Source organism: Eumetopias jubatus, unplaced genomic scaffold, assembly GCF_037043125.1.
Source record: "Eumetopias jubatus isolate StellerSeaLion01/CBP00866 unplaced genomic scaffold, mEumJub1_p1.0 scaffold_6, whole genome shotgun sequence".
NCBI classification, from domain to species: domain Eukaryota; kingdom Metazoa; phylum Chordata; class Mammalia; order Carnivora; family Otariidae; genus Eumetopias; species Eumetopias jubatus.
The window spans coordinates 50,667,370-50,690,623 of NW_028274812.1; the positions used below are offsets into that span (position 1 = coordinate 50,667,370).

The 23,254-nt window shown below is 40.9% G+C and overlaps 1 protein-coding gene across 1 annotated transcript; it reads right to left on the reverse strand.

Moving 5' to 3' along the window:
- Positions 1 to 377: 377 nt before the first annotated feature.
- Positions 378 to 23,254, reverse strand: AMD1 (adenosylmethionine decarboxylase 1). Its single transcript, XM_028104175.2, has 9 exons — positions 22,831 to 23,254; positions 6,485 to 6,571; positions 5,517 to 5,643; positions 4,843 to 4,945; positions 3,690 to 3,732; positions 3,442 to 3,586; positions 3,239 to 3,331; positions 3,004 to 3,159; positions 378 to 2,606 (listed from the first exon to the last, which is right to left on the reverse strand). Exons 1-9 carry the CDS (start codon positions 22,938 to 22,940, stop codon positions 2,466 to 2,468), a joined length of 1,005 nt encoding a protein of 334 aa, XP_027959976.1. The 5' UTR covers positions 22,941 to 23,254; the 3' UTR covers positions 378 to 2,465.

Sequence of the window (23,254 nt, forward strand, 5' to 3'; positions counted from 1 at the left end):
TCTAGGATCCATCCTTTTTTCATTCATGTCTTAGAAAAGCCTATTCTACAATAAAGGCTGGAACATTTTACCTTCAAACTTTTGACTTAAATCCAAACTCACAAACGTACTTTTTCTTACTACTTACCTTTCCTCTTTGATATCCAGTACACATATATAACCCAGCTATTTCTTTTAAGCTTCAGTTATGAAGCCACTAACAAAAAAATGCTTAAATCTGAGTATAAATTATTCTCCCAGGAGCTTAAAGATGTCTTCATGATTATTCTCCCAAATGTTAGGAAATAACCAAATATAAATTTCCTCAAATCACAAAAATTTGTAGATACATTTTTTAAATAGTATACATGACCAAATACTAGACATCAACAGAAAACTTTCTGAATGTCACTGGACAATGAATTAAGCAAACTTTTATTGAAGCTTAAATTGTGGTACAGAAATACATTTCAACTGATTTAAGTCCAACACCATGAAGAGAGAAATAATGGCACCAAGATTTTCCCTCCTCTATCATACACACTAGGATTAATTTCAATTACTATTTAATCTGTAGTTTTAATTTTTCTAGGCTTTATTCCATACAAATTTGTGCAGTTTTTCAATGTTAGATAGAAATCTTTATCTATTAGGAGAAAAAAAAAATCAGACCTCAAGCCAACAAATGTCATCAAATCTACTGGGACACTGTTCAAGAACAAAATCCACTTTGAGCATTGGTCCTCAAAACAGTACCAAAACATTAGGTACTGTGTGCTAATTACAGAATCAAACTTGATCCATTGACTGAAAGTTTCTTCAATGAAACTTTGAATCAACATGCTTAAAATAAAAGTCAAAATTTGTGTTCCAACCACTTGATTTCAAACCAAGTAGATTTTATGTTTAGAAACACTAAAAAAAAGTGTTTCATTTATAAATACGGAAGGAACAAAAACATCACTGCGTCAATCCAGAAAGAAAAAAAATTTTGTGAGGACAAGAATATAAAAAATTTAGTCAACTCTGTTTTCTTAGCTGCTTAATCTCGTATTTGCAAATATAGCTAAAAGATGCCAACTCCTCAAAGCCTGTATTTCTAGTCATTTCCCATTGACCAGTTTGGAATTTTGTCTTATGGATAGCATTCTGCTTCATTGTGTATGTCTGAATAACCTGAACAGTTCTCATTCTGGGAAGTTTCACTTGATGCTATGAAATCATGGTGAAAGGAACACCAGGAAGAGAAACAGTTCAAGTCAGAACACTATCATAATGCATTACAAAGTCAAAGAACTTTAAGTCACAAGATGACAAAGACAAGACTCCATTTTCAACCCAAGTTTATGGTATATTATGAATGAAAATGATTGGAGATAGCTGCTAAATAAAAGTTAAGGTGAATCATCTGAGCTGACTCATTAAATCCTGTAAATACCTTTATCTTAATTTCCTTGCTAATAAACTTAAGTGATAAAAATTTTTATATAACTACTTATCAAATTACTAAAGGCATGGTACTACTGAGAAGCTAATCTCATTTAATGGGAACACAGAATGGCATAGTTTCTGGAACAGTTCTGCCAGTATACCCTAATATAAATGTGTCTTCCTTGCTAATCAACAACAGGTTTATTTTTGTCACTATCTCCCAAAAGAGCCCATGTCAATATAAAAGGAGGCCAAACTCCCTTGACCTTAAAAAGAAAATTAAGCCCAGGGTCCACTCTCCCTTCCCCCTCCCGGGTGTAAGATTAGTATAAACCCACAGTGTAACAGTGTATTGCTTTATTGAGGTGGGGGTTGGGAGGCAAGACACCATGGTGAGGAACAAAATCAATTAAAGGAAGTACAGTTACAGGAAGCAATAATGTTAAAATAGTGATACACAAAATGGATAACTGCAATCATTTTCTTAAGAGGACTTGACTCATGGAAGATAAACTTTAATTGCTGTTGCAAAAAACATCTGTATGAAGTAGAAACTGGTTTCAGTAATATTAGTAGAGAGTATGTTCTAGAAAGTGGAGGTAACTGGATGTAAAATCCTGGCAGCAATTTAATAGAACAGTCCCAGATGATTAGGCTGAGGCCAACACCTAATGAGGACGAAAGCCTTGTCTGTGGGGAATTTTGGATGATACCTGGAGAAATATTACACTGTGCGTAAACCAAATTGAATTGTTTTCACAAGTGTTGTAAAGTTTCATATAGTAAAAGTTTTTTTCTACATGCACTTCAATTTCACAGCAAGAGTGGCATAGGATACCTAAACACAGAAGAGAGCATTCATGCAAGATATCTAACTCCTTGATATAATAATGCATACAATTCAAAATGATTACACTATCATTACATCTAGGGCTTTCTGCAGCTACAAGGTGGTGGTTATGGAAAGCACGGCCCCCGATATCAATATCTAAAAAGCAGCCACCACCTCCTTCTATGTGTGTTCTCTTTTTGCGTTTTTTCTTCATTTTTATTAATCAACTCTGCTGTTGTTGCTGCTTCTTAGCAAAACTGGTAAAAACAAAATTGTAATCATTGAACATAGCGCTCTGGCAATCAAGACGTTTAAAGCCTTCAATCTTCTGGGGTGAAGAAAGCACTGTGCGACATTTAGAACTCTGGGGAAAAATTTTAAATAGAGCATTAGTGTTTCAAATCTGAAAAAGTATTTTCAAACAAAAGTCACTTAAAAGTATTTAAGACTACTGTCTGAAGAAACTGTGGCATTTGAATATTTTAGCTGTCCCATGGGTAGATGGAGTGAGACATCCTACATTGTTCCCCCACCTGCCCATCTGTCCACAGGGAAAACAGGACAGAAGGAACCCATCACTTGGGCTAGATAGAAAGCAACAACCAAGTCTAATCAAAGATACAAAGCATCTCCTCTACCAGTAACCTTAACAGTAGTACTTTTAGATATCTGACTGATACCTGCCATCTTAGAATACATTTTATGACACAACTCACTATCCTTATTTCCTGTAAGATTTGGTCAATAATAAAACAAATTACCTGATTTACAAACAGGGTGGTCACAAATTTTCCTGGCTTGAAGACTTCCACAACTTTCCTGATCAGGTCATCATAGGAGGTCTGACTTAAGTTTGTTTCAAAGCTAACATAAGAAAATTCTGGTTCTGGAGTGATGTGAATAGTCCAATAAGTTCCCTTAAAGAAATAGGTTTATGTTAGTAATGGAATGGGGACACTTAAATATTTAGTAATTATTAAGCAAAATATCACTTACATCCGATTTCATTCCATTCATTGAATACCCACAAGGATTGAAAAGTGTGGCATCAATGACAGAACCTGGTATCAGGTCACGAATTCCACTCTCCTGGGAAAAGGGAAAGACTGAATTACATACAAATTTGAAAAATAAACTGAGAATGAGTTAAAATATTTAGTTCCCAAGAATAATCAAGAATCATTCTTGAAACCGCTTACACGAGTGACATCCTTTGCAGTAACACCATCTTTCATGTAGAACTGGTCCATAACTGCTGGGTCAAGCTCACTCATCAGAATTTCCAGGGTTTGATCTGGCTGACTGATTACCCGAGTCTCTGGGAAATCCAAAGTATACAAGTACCTATACAAAAGTAAAAAGTAGTTTCTAAAAATGATAAATGGCAATTTAAAATAAATCCTATAAAGACCAAAAAAAAAAATCCATAAAACTGTGTTCAACATACCAACAGTCAGAATTCATACGTCCCATACAATATGCTGCTCCATCTGTTGAGGGAGGAGAGAATGTAAAGTAAATTTAACACCTCCATTTGGTAGCTTTGCCCCCACCCTTCTAATGGTTAGGGTGTTAGTGCTTGCCTCCTATCAGAAATGTTATCGGTGAAGGGAAGTGAGTTCACAAGTAGGCAGGATGCCCTCCGTCATCCCCTAAATATTTTACTAAAAATATTTTACTGTCATTTAGAGATATACTTCAACTAGTGAGTTACTCTGAGTGCTGAGAAAACCATGGCTCACTCTCCCCTAAGACTCCATTAAGGAATGGAATTTGATCACCCATTTATCTACATTCCCAAGTACGTACAAGTCATTTTATGTAATACATTCTTTCCATATTTTTGTTCCAAAGCCTCACTCAACACAGTAAATTAACTGGGAGATATTTACACTAAATTATACTCAGCACTGATACAGCCTGGTATAATTTCATATTAGTAGATAAGAATAGGATAAAAAAAATCGGACTTTCTTGTCAAATCATGCCTGTGAGGGAGGCGGTGGAAATCTTAAATCATGCCTGGAGTGCTTTTGTGTCAAGTTAGTAAAATCATCCTAGGTTTTCAGCCACATCTACGATATAAGGGTGTTAATTAGATAACCTTTAGTTCCCTGACCTTGAAACTCAAAAAGGAAGGTCTATAAATAAAAGCTCAGTAAATGGAAGAAAATCTTGCCAATGTATTTGAAGTGACATTATGATCTGTGTTTATCATTTTTAAGCCAGCTCAATTCCTGAATAGAAGAATGCCAGGCCAGAGTTTTGTAACATGGACCAGGATCTTAGCATGGGTACGTGAAGGACCATGCATTCTTCTGGATGAGGGAACAACCACTAAGATATAAATTAGAGCAACTGGCTAAACAAAGATGATCTCTCCCTCTGGGAAGTGATCAATTCATTTTCTTTTCCCATCTTTTCGACAGCACTGACCTGACGTGCATGCACACTCTAAAATTTGTCATCAACTTTACTGATATTTTTATCTTAACTATATAATGCATCATAATTGCACTGAAAAGCTTTCACATATATAAAAATATCTCTGAAAGGACAGACCCTCTAAGGAAATGGGTTTCAAGTCTATTTAAACTTACTTGGGAAAATTGCATTAAGAAACTCTATTTCTTCCTGGAAATTCCGGTGTGGGTACCCTTGGTGAGAAGGCTTCATGAAATTCTTACGAGAATAAAAGAAGCTCTGAAAAAGACAGATAACTTTATACGTAGGATTCTATCACCTTTCATAGTCAAATATTTTCTGAATACGTATATCAAAATCAAATCTATAAATATTTTCTCCAATGCAACTTAACATGTTTTTTCCCTTTAGGTGTTTAAAATGTAAGTGGTCTTTTGCTGGCCAATAAAAAAATGAAGGCCACTGTGTCAGAGCAAGATTCCAGACCAAAATGCATGAGGTAGTGTTACACAGAGCAACTTCAAGTTGTGGAGAAGAATCTCAAGAAAGCCTTAGGAATGCAAATCACTACTGTGAGTTTCTGGAAACTAAAAAATACCCATTCTACTCATGATGGGTCACAACTGTAGAAACAAGGTACATTATTTCTGGAGCAGTAATTTCAGATCTGAGCTTTTAAATAGGCATGGAAGCAACAATCTGAGAACATGTGTACAGTCAGTTTCAAGAGTCAGTGATTACCTACTACAACTAAGCATTAAACACACAAATTTATTTACTAGGCATATGCATAACACAGAGCCCTAATGTTTGCCTGGAAAAAAAAAGGATTAAATGTTTGATTACTTACTTGAATCGAATCAAACCCACTGTAATCCCTAGCAAGTTTCAACAGGGGAACCAGTGCTTTCAGCAAGAGGGTGGTACCACATGTCTTCAAAATGAAACGTCTCTTGGAGACAAACATGCTACTCTCACTGCATTTGAAAAAAGTCACAAGGTTATAATGTTTCTGTATTACTGAGATGCAATTAATCTATTACTAGATTATTTACCATGTATAATTTGGCTATTAACCCCCATCTACTTCTAAACTTTCCTCCTCACCTCACCTACCTTAATGAAGTCATACTTTACTTCAGCTTGTACCAACCACTCTCACATGTATTTCTGTAAACATCTCATTACTTCTTTTACTAGATAATAAAGTCCACGAGGAAAGGAATTTATTTTTACTCACCATTATATTCCTAGGGCCTGACACATAAGCATTCAATAAACATCTGTATATGCCAAACATAAGCTTAGTAAAAACCAGGCACCTTATGCACCTTGTTCAATCCAGTAACCACAAGGTCCATTATAATACATAAGAAACTAATGTTTTTATTGGGGCACCTGGGTGGCTCATTCGGTTAAGTACCTGCCTTCTGCTCAGGTCATGATCTCAGGGTGCTGGGACCGAGCCATATGTCTGGCTCCCTGCTCGGCAGGGAGTCTGCTTCTCCCTCTCCCCCCACCCCTGTTTGGGCTCTCTCTCAGATAAATAAAATTAAAAAAGAAAAGAAAAGAAAAGAAAAGAAAAGAAACTAATGTTTTTATTGGATAAATTAGCTTTGTACCTATAAACATGTTGAATGGCTTTCTTCTCCTATATACTGCAAAGGGACACTTAAAGTAAATATTTTATACCATTATTTCTCAAAATAAGGAAAAAATGATTATAGTACTAAGATCCAGAGAACAATCTGCTATTCCCATGTAAAGAATGATTCAGACTAAAATCAGGTAGCAAACAATTGTTTCTGCAGGACTTACCTGAGTACATAAGCTTCCTGCTTGTCAGTTTTTGTCACACTTATGATTGAACATTGCACATCCTTCAGAAGTATGTCCCACTCAGATCTATTATTCAACAACAAAAAAGACGATTAAGTCATAACAGTACTTGCCTACTTGGATAAAAATTATAAAGCTCTTACACTTTGGTGTTCTAACACAATTTACACCATGTATTTTGTATTTGCTGTCACATTTTTGTTCCAGTTTCTGGGTAACATTTAGTTTTATTTCAAAAGCCTATCTATATTGACATATCCACCAAGTAACAAAGAGCAAACTGGAAAACAGGAAATTATAAGCTATTTGCAATTTACTAAGAAAAAACAAATAATGAAATGAGTAAGCCATGCACAGAGATAATTAAAAGGCCCATAAACCAAGGAAAATCATTACCTTTCACCAACAAGCAAGTGAAGAAATTAAGTCAAAACGAGATGTTTGCCTATCAATTTTTTTTTTTTTTTAAGATTTTATTCACTTACTTGACAGAGAGAGAGCATAAGCAGGGAGAGCTGCAGAGGGAGAGGGAGATGCAGGCTCCCCACTGAGCAGAAAGCCTGACACAGGCCTTGATCCCAGGACTCTGGGATCATGATCTAAGCCAAAGGCAGATACTTAACTGACTGAGCCACCCAGGAGCCCCAATGCCTATCAAATTCTTAGATTTTTAATCCTACTGGAGGAATTACAATTTAAAAAGCATCATTTCCTTCACCGATTAGATCGGCAAAAAGATTTAAAGGCCAAACTGTTAGTAAGCTGGAAACTCTTATACTGTTTAGATACTATTTTCTATCAAATTAGCAGCTAATCATAATACCTAGTGGTGTCTAAAGTCTAGAAGCATCAGAAACTTGAAACATGGCTTTTGTTGACAATTCGACTGTCAGTAAGATTTTGGGGGAACATTATGCAACTCTTTAATAGGATAAAAAAAATGCACATTTCAACAAAGTAAAAAGTCTGTAGTACAGGCAATAGACAGCAAAATGGAAGTCAAATGGACATAACTAAAGAAATTGGTTTTGGGGCACCTGGGTGGCTCAGTTGTTAAGCGTCTGCCTTCGGCTCAGGTCATGATCCCAGGGTCCTGGGATCGAGCCCCACATCGGGCTCCCTGCTTGGCGGGGAGTCTGCTTCTCCCTCTCCCACTCCCCCTGCTTGTGTTCCCTCTCACTGTGTCTGTCAAATAAATAAATTTAAAAGAAAAAAAAATCTCTAATAAAAAAAAAATTGGTTTTAATTTTATCTGATTGAGTCCTAAGAAGTACTTCCTCTTTAGTGTGCCCACTACAAACAGAAATACATAAAACAATTCCACAGGTCAAGCTTGTAATTACTGGATTAAAGGCTAGAAATGTTTTTAAGGCTCTTAATGTGACAGATCATTCCTGTAAACCCAAGAAAATGGCATATTATGGTTTTCTTATCCAATTAAGACTCGGTAAAAGAAATCCTCAATAGCACAGCCAGCACACAAAAACAGGTTATGTTTTATTCTTTTGTACTACAAATCAAGCACCGGGCACCTGGCTGGTTCAGCCAGTAGAGCACTGAACACTCAATCTCAGGGTTGTGAATTCAAGTCCCATGTTGGGTATAGAGAGAACTTAAAAAAAAAAAAAAAATCTTAAAAACAAAAACCCACATAGTATCAGTCAATCCTGCTAGCATTTTGTGCCTGTTTCATCATTTTCCAAAAGAAATTATATGACCAATCACAGAAGGCAGTAATTCCTACATTGGGTAAATTAAATTGAACAGTACTGAGACCTACCTGAAAAAACCTAAATGAGTTAGGCTTGCTAATGATTTTAAGATTTTATTTCTTAGAGAGAGAGAGCGAGAGAGCGCGTGTGCACCGAGAACCGGGGGGGGGGGGGAAGGTCAGAAAGAGAAGCAGACTCCCTGCTCAGCAGGGAGGCTGATGTGGGACTCCAGGATCATCACCTGAGCCGAAGGCAGTCGCTTAACCAACTGAGCCACCCAGGCGCCCTAGGCTTGCTAATGATTATAGAACCTATTTGCCTATAACTTTACCAAGGTGTTTTTTAAAATTTATTTTTATTTTTGGGGCACCTGGGTGGGTGGCTCAGTAGGTTAAGTGTCTGCCTTTGGCACAGGTCATGATTCCAGGGTCCTGGGATCGAGCCCCACGTTGGACTCCCTGCTCAGCACGGAGCCTGCTTCTCCCTCTCCAGTTCGCTCCCCCTGCTCTCTGTCAAATAAATAAATCTTTAAAAGATTTAGAGGGGGAGTGGGAGGAGAAGGAGAGAAAGAGAAAGAGGATGAATCTGAAGCAAACTCTCTGCTGAGTGTGGAGCCTGACATAGGGCTCGATCTCACAACCCTGAGCTCATGAACTAAGCCAAAAAAACAAGATGCTTAACCGACTGAACCACCCAGGCGCCCCGCGAAGGAATTTTTTAAAAAAGCTAACAATTAGCTTTCTTTCAAAAAGGTGCCAACAACTGTTTATATAAAGAAAAAATACATATTAGACTCGCCATATCTTGGCAGTTTGTTTCAAAATTTTGAAATGGTACAATTTGTTGTTTAAGAAGAAAAAGTTAAAATTGAGACCCAGTTCTGAGCAACACAAACTGATCATTTTAATCCTTTTTTTTAAGATTTTATTTATTTATTTGACAAAGAGACACAGCGAAAGAGGGAATACAAGCAGTGGGAGAGGGAGAAGCAGGCTTCCGGCTGCGCAGGGAGCCCGATGTGGGGCTCGATCCCAGGACCTGGAATCATGACCTGAGCCAAAGGCAGACGCTTAACGACTGAGCCACCCAGGCGCCCATTTTAATCCTCTTATTGTAGGTGGCCATGCAATAGCTTGGGCTTTTTTATTTCTAAGGCTCAAAAGTTCACTGATGTTATTATGAACATTTCAGGACCCACTGTAGTTCAATTCCACAAATAATATGCTTTAATGCAAAAAGTAATGGGGCTCTAAAAGAAGCTATTGCTGGGGTGCCTGAGTGGCTCAGTTGGGTTTAGCAACTACCTTCGTTTCAGGTCATGATCCTGGAGTCCCAGGATCAAGGGGAGTCTGCTTCTCCCTCTGAACCTCCCCCCCGCCCCCGCTCGTGCTCTCTCTCTCAAATAAATTTACGTACTTGATGGTAAGAATTCAAGCACTGGATACATAGGTAAATAATAAAAATACCCACTATAAGAGGCATTAAGTAAAATTCTGCAGCACAGGGGTCTCTCTTTAGAGCTTATCTAATTCAGATCCTACCTAATAACTCCCCACTAGAATTCAGCACTCTTGCAAATATTCTTTTCCACCCACAGAACACACTACCTCCTCAGTTATATTCACTATTCATACAGACTCTGTCACCCCATTTTATTGAGATAATTGACATCACTGAAAGTTTAAGCATAATGGGTTTGTACTTACACATTTGTGAAATGATTACCACAGAAAGTTTAGTTAGCATCTCACATATACAATAAAAAAAAGCAAAAAAAGAAAACAAACCTTTCCACTATGAGAAATCTTGGGATTTTCTCTTAATTTTCATGTATCATACAGCAGTGTTAACAGTATATTAAGACTTTTAATCATGCTCTGTGACTTTTTCTTTCTTGAGGGAGAAGCAGGCTCCCCGCATAGCAAGGAGCCTGACGGGGGACTCGATCCCAGTATGCCGGGATCATGACCTGAGCTAAGGGCAGCCGCTTAATTGACTGAGCCACTCAGGCGTCCCTCTTTTTTTTTTTTTTAAAGATTTTGACAGAGAGAGAGAGCGAGAGCACAAGCAGGGGGAGGGCAGGCAGAGGGAGAAGTAGGCTCCCTGCTGAGCAGAGCCAGATGCAGGACTTGATCCCAGAACCCTGGGATCATGACCCGAGCCGAATGCAGATGCCTAACGACTGAGCCACCCAGGCGTCCCTGCTTTGGTTTTTTATGCATTAATTTATCTTCAAATGTTCCCCCAACTGTTTCCTTTCAACATTTCTTTTGAGTGATTCTTGGCCAAGATTAGGGTACTAAGACTTAGCTAAGTCAGAAAGTCTATACACATGGATGGGGCTTGTTTACTATGGGCCTCTATACAGGGCACTGTGGGGGGTTTCACTGGGCAACTCCCTCCCTATTGTTTGTTTGTTTTTTTTTTTTTAAAGTTCTTTCCTGGGCAGGTCAGATTTATCCAAATATTCCATTCTCTTGCCTGGAGAACATGAAGATTTCTGGTAGGCAAAAGATAAAGGGCTAAGGATCTATCTCATTATGAGCCTTTATTCTTTATTTTCAGTATAGTTACTCTACCCCAATAGTACCTCATTTCAGAGAGATCCTTTTTTACTCCCATTGAATAATTATCTAATCTTCAGGTCTCCTGGCATCCCTCTTTTCATCTGACTCAAATTTTATAATATAAAGACAATGAATCAGAAGAGCAGCTGAAATAAAAAAAACACACACCGACAAATATATAGGTAACTAGCTCTATCCCCATTTCCTGTATTTCAGTCACATGGGACTTTTCCACCAACCATTTTCTCCCTAGAAATAGGGCACCATAAATTTATTCACCCAAATCAAGCCACATGAGAGTGTAAGAGAGTATTATAATTATGCTGGACAACACATGTAAACTTTGTTCTGAGTACCGCTGGAATGGATTTCACCGTACCCTGTCCTCAGCACCTTCTTCTACCTCAAGTCACCTCACTATTCCCACCAGATCAAAGATCTTTTCATGAAAAAGTTTTAATACTCAGAAAGCTTACCAAAGCATTTTATTTGTGTGGCTATTCTGGTATTCATGCAAATCCCACTAGACATTCCATATAGTTAGGGAGTTTGTGTTTTGTTTTTATCTCCAGTGCCTAGCCCAGTTCATAAGAGATCCTCAATTATTTGTTGAATCTGGCAAAAATTATCCTGATTCAATCTTTTTTTTTTTTAAAGATTTTATTTATTTATTTGAGAGAGAGAGAGAGAGAGAAACAGCATGAGAGGGGAGAAGGTCAGAGGGAGAAGCAGGCTCCCCGCTGAGCCGGGAGCCCGATGCGGGACTCGATCCCGGGACTCCGGGATCATGACCTGAGCCGAAGGCAGTCGCTTAACCAACTGAGCCACCCAGGCGCCCCTATCCTGATTCAATCTTATGGACATTTGGGAAAATAACAGCCTTAAAATAAAAAAAAAATATATTTTATTTATTTGACTGAGAGAGACGGAACACAAGCAGGGGGAGTGGCTGAGGGAGAAGCAGGCTTCCTGCCGAGCAGGGAGCCCCATGTGGGGCTTGATCCCAGGACCCTGGGACCATGATCTGAGCCAGAGGCAGATGCTTAACGACTGAGCCATCCAGGTGCCCCAAAATTTGTTTTTTATTTTTAATTGTAATCTCTATGCCCAAGTGGGGCTCGAACCTACACCCAAGATCAAAAGTCACATGCTCTACCAACCGAGCCAGCCAGGTTCCCCATAAAGCCTTAAAATTTTCAAATCTAAAATTGTTACATACTCCTTTACTGTTTGGGACCTGTGCGACATTTGCTGCCCCCAATCTTTTTTCTGTGTCCAGAATGGATAATTCCTAACCGATCTATCTTCAGGTTCACTTACTCTGTCATCTCCAATCTACTAGAGCCCACCCAGGAAACTTTTTATTCCAGAAATTATTTTCCGGTTGTATTTTTAAGTTCCATCTTCTATTTCTCTAAGATCTTGTCTTTTCCTTTTAAGAATGTTCACATTTCTTATAGAATGGTTATGACAGCTGTCTGTAAAGCTTGATCTGCATCACCTTGAGGTTGTCTTTTTTCTTTGAGGGATGCTGAGAATTTCCCATTCATAAGTTGAGCAATTTATGATCGCATCCTGAACATTTTGGTCATGTTATATAATTTTAAATCTTGTTTAAATCCTATGGAGCATGTTGATTTTTAAAACTGTTTTAGGGGCGCCTGGGTGGCTCAGTTGGTTAAGCGACTGCCTTCAGCTCAGGTCATGATCTCAGGGTCCTGGGATCGAGCCCCGCATCGGGCTCCCTGCTCAGCGGGAAGCCTGCTTCTCCCTCTGACCCTCCCCCTGCTTGTGTTCCCTCTCTCGCTGTCTCTCTCCGTCAATTAAATAAATAAATAAAATCTTTAAAAAAAAAAAAACTGTTTTAGCAGGCAATTAAAATGGTTAAGTTCAGGGACGCCTGGGTGGCTCAGTTGTTAAGCGTCTGCCTTCGGCTCAGGTCATGATCTCAAGGTCCTGGGATCGAGCCCCACATCGAGCTCCCTGCTCTGCCGGAAGCCTGCTTCTCCCTCTCCCACTCCCCCTGCTTGTGTTCCCTCTCTCACTGTGTCTCTGTCAAATAAATAAAATCTTAAAAAAAAAAAAAAGGGTTAAGTTCAGTCTTCAAGTTTCTATCCAGCTTCTCTGGGTTATGTTATGGTTTCAGTTTAGTTATGAAAGCCCTTGCCATGGTATTCAAATTTGTCCTGCCTTCATGTCACCCAGTGGCCAGACTGGAACTGGGCGGTGATCTATCAGTTTTCAAAGCCTTTGATATACCGTTTATGATCAGATCTATACAGGAGCAGCTCAGTGGTATTTATATAAACCTTTATGGGATCACTTTCTTCACCTCTCTCCTTCCCATAATCTTGCTGACAACTTCTGGTTTGGGGGGGCCCAATTCTTGGGTTCTCTGGCTAAAAAGCCAAGGCTTTAGTTTGTCCACCTGCAGCAGGCTGCCTGTGACTATCTGTCCCTCTGTGGCCAAATGGGTAGACGACAAAAAGGGAAAAGAGCAATAGGAATAGCCACAATGCTCTTCACTCTTGGGACCACATTCCTCAGGTCAAAAAGGGGGTCTCCCTCCTGCACCTACTAGAGTGTTAGGCATCTCTCCGGCCACCACAACTGTTACAGGACTGCCTAGGGCAGCCACCACAACTGTTAAAGGACTGCCTAGGGCAGAACACACACAAAAAGCAAAGCAATACAAAAACAGAACAGGGATTTTCCCTACTCTCTCTGACTCAAAGAAGCCGGCTCCCTTTCCTTCTCCGCAGCCCAGAAAAAGACCTCTCTTGAAGTCTTTTTGTCTGCACTTAGTGTGCAGTTACCAGCTTCTGGCAGCTTTTCAGACCACCCCAAGGGATAACCAAAGGAAAACAACAACAACAACAAAAAAACGGAATCACAGTTGTTTCAGTGGTATTTTGAGTTATGGTTCCCTTCTTCAATTCACCTGCTAACATTTATTTTTCAAAGTCCTCAGCTGTTCCATGCATTCTGCCCAAGGTTTAGTAAACACAAGAGACAGCAGAGTGTGCTTGTTCTATCTTGAGAGAAACCAAAATGCTCTTGCACTCATTCACCATTAGTTAATAAATTTTGCAACCAAACTTCCTCCCCTAAAAGAAACCCTCTAGTATTTTTTCAAAGTCATAGTATGAAAGAATGCAGTTATTTAATACACCAGCTAAATGATGGGGCGCCTGGGTAGCTCAGTCATTAAGCGTCTGCCTTCGGCTCAGTGTCCTGGGATCGAGCCCCGCATCGGGCTCCCTGCTCAGCGGCAAGCCTGCTTCTCCCTCTCCCACTCCCTCTGCTTGTGTTCCCTCTTTTGCTGTCTGTCAAATAAATGAAAATAAAATCTTAAAAAAAAAAAACCAAACAAACCCACATAGCTAAATGATCAACCAAAAAGACCACCTTAGGAGAGCCAACAGGCTCAGAAAAATAATAAATCAAGGGGCAAGATGTGAGAGAAAACTAAAAAAGCCAATACAATGCTATATATGTATATAAAGAGAAAGGTGAAAAATTAACACCAGAAACAGCTGAGAATTTCAGCAAGTTATTTTATCACATTTCTTCCAGGAAAATAAGCCTCCTTTTGTAAATAAAGCTTTATTGGATCTTAGTCACACACAGATCATGGTTAGTATCCCCCCAAAATAGGATGCTCTTTACTAGTAATAGTACATGGATTAAGTATTAGGTCACCATGCCAGAAAGCAAAACATTAATGGTATATTATATTTGAAGTTTTTTTTTCTTAAGAATCTGTGGTTTAATAAAAACAGAACAAGTTGGAGCATCTACAAGGGAAAAGACACAAGTAAAATGACAGACTTCTAGGTCATCTGATTCAACAAAACCCAAAATGGACAATGGACTACATTTTTTAAATGTTGTATGTAAAAAGAAATGCCATAGGTCAAATGACCTTCAACAAAAGTGCCAAGACTACAAAATTGGGGGAGGGAGCCATCAAACAGTGCTGGGAAAACTGGGTGTCCACACAAAAGAATGAAGTTGGATCCTCACTTTACACCATCTACAAAAATTCATTAATAATAGGTTAAAGACCAAAATTAAGACCTAAACTACAAAAGTTCTAGAGAACATAGGGGTAAGCTTCAGGACACTGGGTCTGGCAATGCTTTTGTGATATGACACAAAAAGCACAGCCAACAAAGGTAAAAGACAGATGGAGCTACATCAAATCTTAACTTTTGCACATCATAGGAAAGTACTCAACAGGAGAAAATACTTGCAAAATCATATAGGTGATAAAAGGTAAATATCCAGATTATGTAAGGAACTTCCCCAAGGGCAAAACCAAATAACCCAACGGGGCACCTGGCTGGCTCAGTCAGTGGAGTGTGGGACTCTTCAAATGGGGTTGTGAGTTCGAGTCCCACATTGGGTACAGAGAACACTTAAAAAAAAAAAAAAGTAACTAAATAAATTAGCCCAATTAAAAAACTGACAAAAGGATTTGAATAGACAGTTCTCCAAAAAGATAAACTGCCAACAAGCATATGCAAAGATGCTCAACATCACTAGTAAGAGAAATGCCAATCAAAACCATGAAATAACACCTCCCATCCATTAGCATGTCTACTCTAAGTTAAAAAAAAAAAAAAGGAGAACAAGTTTTGGCAAAGATGTGGCGAAATTTTAACATTTGTGCATCATTGCTGTAATGGTATAGCCATTACAGAGAACAGTATGGAAGTTCCTCAAAACCTTAAAGACAGAATTACCATATGACCAATCCAGCAATCCCACTTCTGGGTATATATCCAAAAGAATTCAAAACAAGGTCTGGAGGAGGTATTTGCACACCCATGTTTGTTGTTGTTCACAACTGTCAGGAGATGGAAGCAACTTAAATGTCCATCAAAGGATTACTAAATAAAATGTGATATATACATACAACATGGATGAATCTTGAGGACCTTATGCTATGTGAAATAAGCCAGTTATGGAAGAACAAATACTGTATGATTCCATTTATGAGGTACTATGAAGTTTCTAAAGTAGCCAAAATCCTAAAGGAAGATGTTTGCCAAGGACTCAGGAAGAGGAAAGGGGAAATGAACGGGTATAGTTTCAGTTTTGAAGAAAAAGTTCTAGACATCAACAGTGTGACTATACTTACAACACTACCCACTTAAATTAAGTCACAATTTTACAAATAAATGTCTGAGGGAACAGAATGCTGCTGGCAGGTGGAGGAAACCTGCCAGAGCAGAGTATCACTCTCATCACCCGATGAGTTGGATCCTAACCTCAGATCCATTAGGTCAGACATGCAGCAAATGGCGCCTAGAAATTTGCATTTGAAAGTCCTCCATGCGAATAAAAACTGGGTTCAGGGTTACCTAGTAATTTACCCAAAAGTCACACTAATCTGTTTTAGAGACTTTCCCCTTACCATACTACATTCAGGCCTCTACACCTTACCCAAGTGTATTAGTCTTTGGGTCAACACCATCCTAAGATAGGAGATCACTTTTTTTTTTTTAAAGATTTTATTTATTTATTTGGCAGAGAAAGACACAGCGAGAGAGGGAACACAAGCAGGGGGAGTGGGAGAAGCAGGCTTCCCGCCAAGCAGGGAGCCGGATTGCGGGGCTCGATCCCAGGACCCTGGGATCATGACCTGAGCCGAAGGCAGACGCTTAACGACTGAACCACCCAGGCGCCCCAGGAGATCACTTTTTAAAAAAAATATTTTATTTATTTGACAGAGACATAGCGAGAGCAGGAACACAAGCAGGGGGAGCGGGAGAGGGAGAAGCAGGTTTCCTGAGCCCCATGTGGGGCTCGATCCCAGAACCCTGGGATCATGACCCGAGCCGAAGGCAGACGCTTAACGACTGAGCCACCCAGGAGATCATTCTTTAGCGAAGCCTAGACTGACCAGAAATTCTGGGTATCTTCCCTGAATTAGGGCAGTTAGTTCAAATAACCAGAAAAATAAAAGGCTTCTTCCCCTTTTGTTCAAAGAAATCAACTGAAAATACACTAATTTTAATCACAATGAGTATAATTACTGCTACATTCAGTTATTACTTTCAATGCATACTTCTTTATAAAGAGTGCTTCAGGGATAGCAGTTCAAACTTTTCTGAAACTTCTGTGAAGAATGTAACGAGAAGCTTAATTCAATATGAAGCTTTTCTACTACAAACATTTACACTAAAAGGTTTTGGCAATGGGTTGTAAACCTCTTCAATGTAAAATCACTGATACTGCAATACTGTGCAATGATGTGGTTAAGACAGACAGGAGTTCTGGGAAAGTTAATGTTGAGATGTGATTTACAATCTTTGCAACTGCCCCCAATCCTTTACTAAAAATTAAATTTTATCTTACAAAATTGGAAGGAGAAAAATAGAACATCCCACTAGTCCTAAATGCCTTCAACATGAACACTGTAGATCCTAGTTTTTATGGTTTCACATTAACCGTGCAAAAATAATACACCTCTAACCTTCCCATAGTTAATATTTTATTCTCTTCATGTCCACTACAATTTCCCATCTGAACCCACCTCATTACTAGGAAAAATAGCTCAGGGTTATAAACTCAAAAGCAAAAATCTTTCTTCTCAGCAAAATTTCTTATTTTCTAACAGACTTCCTCCCCATAGCTGCCATTTCCTTAACATAAAAGGCTTTTGTTTGGTCCAGCAACCCTAAGACCTTTTAATATATGATCACTGATTTCTGTTCAGATCCTTTCGAGATCTGAAAAACTAGTGGAGAAACTGCAGGTTAAACCTAATATACCACCCCTTTTACATTTCAAATTCAAGTAATGTGTGAATTAGGTCTGTTTTAGAACATATCATCTATTCCTTTTTTCTAATGTACACACTGGACTGCAACTTTTCTTCAACATATTGTTAACCAGTATTCTTCAATCTGAGCCACACAAAGATATTCCATTTTTAAAATTTATTTTTATTTTTTAGTGCCCGATGTGGGCTCGATCTCACAACCCAAGAACAAAAAGGGGTGTCTGGGTGGCTTGGTCAGTTAAGCGACTGACTCCCAGTCTAACTGACTCCCAGTCGATTTCAGCTCAGGTCATGATCTCAGGGTTGTGAGATCTGGCCTGCCTGCTTAATACTCTCTCCCCCCCCAGGGCGCCTGGGTGGTTCAGTGAGTTAAAGTGTCTGACTTCTGCTCCCGTTGCGGTCTCGGAGTCCTGGGGAATCAAACCCTGAGTTGGGCTCCGCACTTGGTGGGGAGTTGGCTTGTCCCTCACCCTCTTACCCAAATAAATAAAATCTTAAAAACAAAAACTCTCCCTCTGTCCCTCCTGCCCCCTCTCGTACTCTCTCAAAACAACAAAAACTATATAATGTACCCTTTGTCTCCCTCAAGTAAAAAGATTCTGTGTTCTGTAATTTGTTCAGACTACAGGTGAGGTAAATTCTTCTAACTGGCCTACAGGAGAGTGGGGAAATGCTTAACAGCGAAGTTCCAGATTGACTTGGAGTTAAAGCTTGGAAAGATGAGCCAATTTTGCTTCAAGTGCACTGTATTCCCTCATACTGTATTAAAAATAAAATTCCAGATGGAATGCAGATCTAAATATGAAAAGCAAAATGAAATTTGGGAGGAAAAAAAGAACATCTTCATTAATCTAAAATGAGCAAAGATATCTTAAATTGGATGCAAAGCTGCTAACCAGAGGCAGCTGGCTGGCTCAGTTGGTAGAGCATCATGAGACTCTTGATCAAGTTCAAGCCCCATGTTGCCTGTATAGGTTACTTAAACAAAAACAAAAAACAAAACAAAAAAACAACCTGCTAACCATTAAAGGGAAAATATTGGTAAGCTGGACTACATTAAAACTATGCACTTCTGGGGCGCCTGGGTGGCTCAATTCGTTAAGCCTCTGCCTTCAGCTCTCAGGTCATGATCCCTGGGTCCTAGGATCGAGCCCCATGTTAGGCTCTCTGCTCAGCGGTGAGTCTGCTCCATCTCTGCAGTGTCCCCCCTACCCCCCATGCTCTCTTCTCTCTCTCAAATAAGTAAAATCTTTCTCTTTTTAAAGATTTTATTTATTTGACAGAGAGAGAGAGATCACAAGCAGGCAGGCAGAGGGAGAGGGAGAGGGAGAGGGAGAAGCAGGCTCCCTGCTGAGCACGGAGCTCGATCCCAGGATGCTGGGATCATGACCTGAGGCGCAGGCAGACGCTTAACCGACTGAGCCACCCAGGCGCCCCTCAAATAAATAAAATCTTAAAAAACAAAAAAACAAAAACACCCCAAAACACAAAACTTACGCACTTCTGCTTCTAAAGCTATTACTAATAGAACGAAAGGGGAAGCCACTGAGGGTGCACGGTATCTGTAATACACATATTAGAATTCATCCACAATATATAAAGAACTCCTACAAACTGAAAAGGCATTCCAAAATAGGCATTTCACAAAAGATACCCAAAAGGTGAATTAAGACATGAAAGGATGCTCAACTCCATTAGTCCGAAGGGAAGTACATACTTTTATACACCCACAATAGCTAAAATTAAAAAGATAATACCAAGTGTTGGATGAAGATATGGAGCAACTAACACCCTCATGCTGGACATATGCACACCTTATGATTTAACAATTCTACTCCTAGATGTTTATTAACAGAAAAGCATACTGTTCACTAAATGACATATTAGTGTTCATAGCAATATATTTGTAATAGCAAACTGTAATCTACTCAAATACCCATTAACAATAGAATGAAAAATTGTGTACACTGACACAAAACGTCAAACATAAGGCTGACCAAAAGAGGCCTTATGTAATGATTCACACTAAATGATTCCATGTTATTTAAAGCTCAAAAACAGGGAAAACTAATCTAGAGTGGTCAGAAGTTGGGAGGAGAGGGTAGGATAGTAACTGGAAAAAAGTACAAGGGGGCATTTTCCCTTAACAACTTTTTTAATGTCTAGCATCTATAGCAAGGCCCTCTTAGGACATTTGTGCCTTCTCACAGTTAATCCTTTCCATGACCTTAGGTTATTATCTGTTTTTTAAACAGTGTAATTTATTTACTTGTTTATTTTAATCCAGTCTGTTAATGTCCTCTATGACTTTAGTTGCATTTTAATAGAATTACTGAGTGGGGGTGTGGAGGCAAGGACTTTCTGGCTTTTATATTTTTATCATTAAATATTCATAAATTATTTAATGATAAAAATATAATGATGCTATCTAAAACTCTCTACTCAAATAAAAATACATCGAATTGCTAGGACACCCTTTAACATGTAGTCTTTTACACTACAATCTTGACAATTTCTTCCCCAGGCTTGTTTGCTTAAAAAAAGGAGAAAAGGAGGGGCGCCTGGGTGTCCCAGCAGGTTAAACGTCTGCCTTCAGCTTAGATCATGATCTTGGGTCCTGGGATTGAACCCCACGTCCCGCTCCTTGCTCAGCCCAGAGTCCACTTCTCCCTCTGCCCTCCCTGCTCAAGCTCTCTCTGGCTTGCTCTCTCTCAAGTAAATAAAATCTGAAAAAAGGGGGTGTGGTCTTTAAAGACAAACAAAACAACTCCCCCCAGAAGATGATATAATAGAGTGGTTACTGTGTGTCAGTTTCTTAAATACTGTACATATATTAACCCACTTAATCCTCACAATGACCCTATGAAGGTATGTACACTATTGTCTTCATTTTAGAGATGAGGAAATATCAAACAGCTAGCTACTGAATGCTGTCTGAATTCAAATTTAGATATTCCAAGGCAATGTACTTACTTAACCATTTCATGATGGATTACTCTTCTAGATTATAATCCTCCTCTGGAGCCCCTAACACCCAACTCCTCAAAAGACCAGAAGCCAATGATCCTTCTGGCCAGGCCACTGATTTTAGATGATTTACCTAGCATCTACTATTTTTCACGTATTTTTACCTCCTAGTTAATAACCTAACCTGTGCATCCTTGCTTGACAGGTCACAGAGAAAAGTTCCTACCAAGGTTGCCAATGGACTTCAGCTAAATGGAAGATTTTTCAGTTCTTCCTTGCTCTACCTCCAACAGCTGAAATGTGATATAAACTCTCAAAATAGTGCTTTAACTAATGTTTAATGTCTATAAAACGCTGTGGCACTACTAACGAACAAAATTGAATATTCTGTCCTTGAAGGTTTAACTTTTGCCATCATTTTAAGAGCCACACCAAGGGAGCAAAACAATTTCAGCAGCCGAAAATACAAAGGAAAAGTAGTGCTCAGACATTTAAAGCAAGCAAGCTACCCTTTATGAGCCTTTCTCCCCCTCTTTGACTCAGGAAACTCAACGAGGAAAGCCCAAGCTTAAATTCTGGTATTTTTGCCTAAGAACTTGGAGGGAGGAAAAACCCTCTTTCCTTTATTAAGAATGTGTGCTTACAAATAAAGCTTCCAAACATTTAAAGAGCAAGAACAGAACAATTTGTTATCCACCTTATACGACTCACCCACTAGTTCCTCACTGACAGGATTTTTCTAACATTATCTAATCACAATGGTTTCATCAGACGCATACCACCACCACCACCACCACCACCACCACGGAGTTTTCCCCTTTGTGAAATGGAGGAAATACTAAGCTTCCCCGTATTTGTAAGTAACTGCTTCCTATAGTATAAAATGTTTAAAGCTCAGCCTGGCACGTAGTAAAAGGCTACCTTAGACATCTTAAGTGTCGCACAAAGCTTTAAAAATGAGACCTGTCACATTTTAGCTAACACGACGCTTTCCAGCAGAAGAATCCTTCAAGATAGATATACTGCCTTAAAAGTCCCGGCAGCACGTGTCCGCCTGGATTCCCTTCTCCAGTTGCTTTTTGTCAGGGACGGCAGCGAGCGCAGCCTACATTCCTGAAACGCCCATTGGCCCACACCCTGGGGCCAGGCTCTCTGTCGGGCCCCGGAGCTCATTGGTCGTCGCCTCAATGAGGCAGCCGCGCCGGTTCCTCCGCCGCACCGCCACACTCGCCGCACTTGTGCGCCGAAAAGCAAGGGGCGGCTAGCGGTGTGAGCGCCGCGGAGAAAGGCCCAGCACCTTCGCAACCGCCTGCGCTTTTGCGCTTAGTTTTCCCCAAACCACAAGACCTCTCCTTTTCTGCCCGATCAGCCCAGCCCTCTCGCGTGACTGCCCGGGGTGGGAAGCTGGGGCCCCAGATTCCTTTGCAGGCTTAGGCACTAAAGGTATTATGTCCTGGCTCGGACGGGCCTCTAGCCCGTAAATGCAGTCAAACCTTCCAGCACCCCGCACCTCGCCCGGAACCCGCCGACGCGGTAACAGGTTTCACTCCCAAGGTCAAAAGTCTCGGGGGGCAAGCCAAGGTGGGCTCCGCGGCCGTCTCCCGGGGCCGCCCCGAAAAGGATTTGGTGCAGAGCACGTTAAGGCGGCGGTGGGGCCCAGCCACTGCGACACTGCTCCCGCCCAATCCCCGCCGCCCGGGCGCCACATGCTGCCAGCGCGGACCGCGGGCGGGAGGCCTGCGCGCCAGACCCTCCGTCCGAGACCGGGAGAGCCCCCTCCTCTCGCAGCACGCGGAGAGGAGCCCGGCTTCAGACTCGCTCCCTCCCTCCCCGCTCTCCGAGACGGGCACGCCCAAATTAGCGCCTGACTAAGCCTGTCGAGCCACACCTGCCGGGAGGCAGCCCGCGCGGCCCCAAAACGTCCCCACCCGGGGCCCCGGACCGCCAACTCCGGAGGGGAAAGTCGGACGGCGCGGGCCCACAAACCACCCCCAGTGGCGCCGCCCGCCGCCCCGCACGCCGCGCGGGAGACGTTACCTGAGCACGCGGCGCGCCGGCCTCCTCCCCTCCCCCCGGGCAGCGCCCGGCCCAGCAACGGCGGCGGGAGGAGCCGGCTCGCGCCCCGCGTGGACGCGGCCGCTTCCCCCCCTCCCCCAGCACCGGGGCCCCCTCCACGGCCACCGAAACGAGCCCAGCCCGGAGACCTGCCCCCACCTGAAGGCTGCGAGAACCCGGCCCCCGCCCGTGGCTGATGCCTTCGAAGCGGCGACAGCCCCCAGCACCCACCTGGGGATGGTGCGAAGATCTCCAGATCCTTGGTTTGCGTCGGGCTGCTGCCTGGAGAACCAAACCTCCAGCAGCTTCTCGGTCCCTTCGAAAAAATGTGCAGCTTCCATCACCGTGAGACTAGCGAACAACCAACAACCACAGAAAATCAACTAAATTAAATCTCTTCTCCCGCCGCTGCCGCCGCCGCTGCGGATTGTTCCAGCTGTGTTACTAAAGTTCAGGTTCCTTTTTTTGCTATAATTTTATATTAACTTTTTTTTTAAAAAAAAGGATTAATAAAATTTTCCCGGCTTTTTTTTTTTGTGAGCGAAAGTTGAACGTGAGTCTGTTGGAAATAGAGGCAGATACAGTTCAGTCTCTTGTAGTCCGCTGTTTCCCCGTTAAAGAGAGTAGAGCGAGCGCTAGCTAATGTCGCCGGCCA

Bases quoted from the DNA above. Each gene is read 5' to 3' on its own strand.
- AMD1 (XM_028104175.2), bottom strand. From the start codon at position 22,940: ATGGAAGCTGCACATTTTTTCGAAGGGACCGAGAAGCTGCTGGAGGTT. The intron at 3,587-3,689 runs GTATGTTGAACA...ACTTTTGTATAG, and splicing joins CGTATGAATTCTGACTGTTG to GTACTTGTATACTTTGGATT. The intron at 2,607-3,003 runs GTAATTTGTTTT...ATTTTTCCCCAG, and splicing joins CCACCCTGTTTGTAAATCAG to AGTTCTAAATGTCGCACAGT.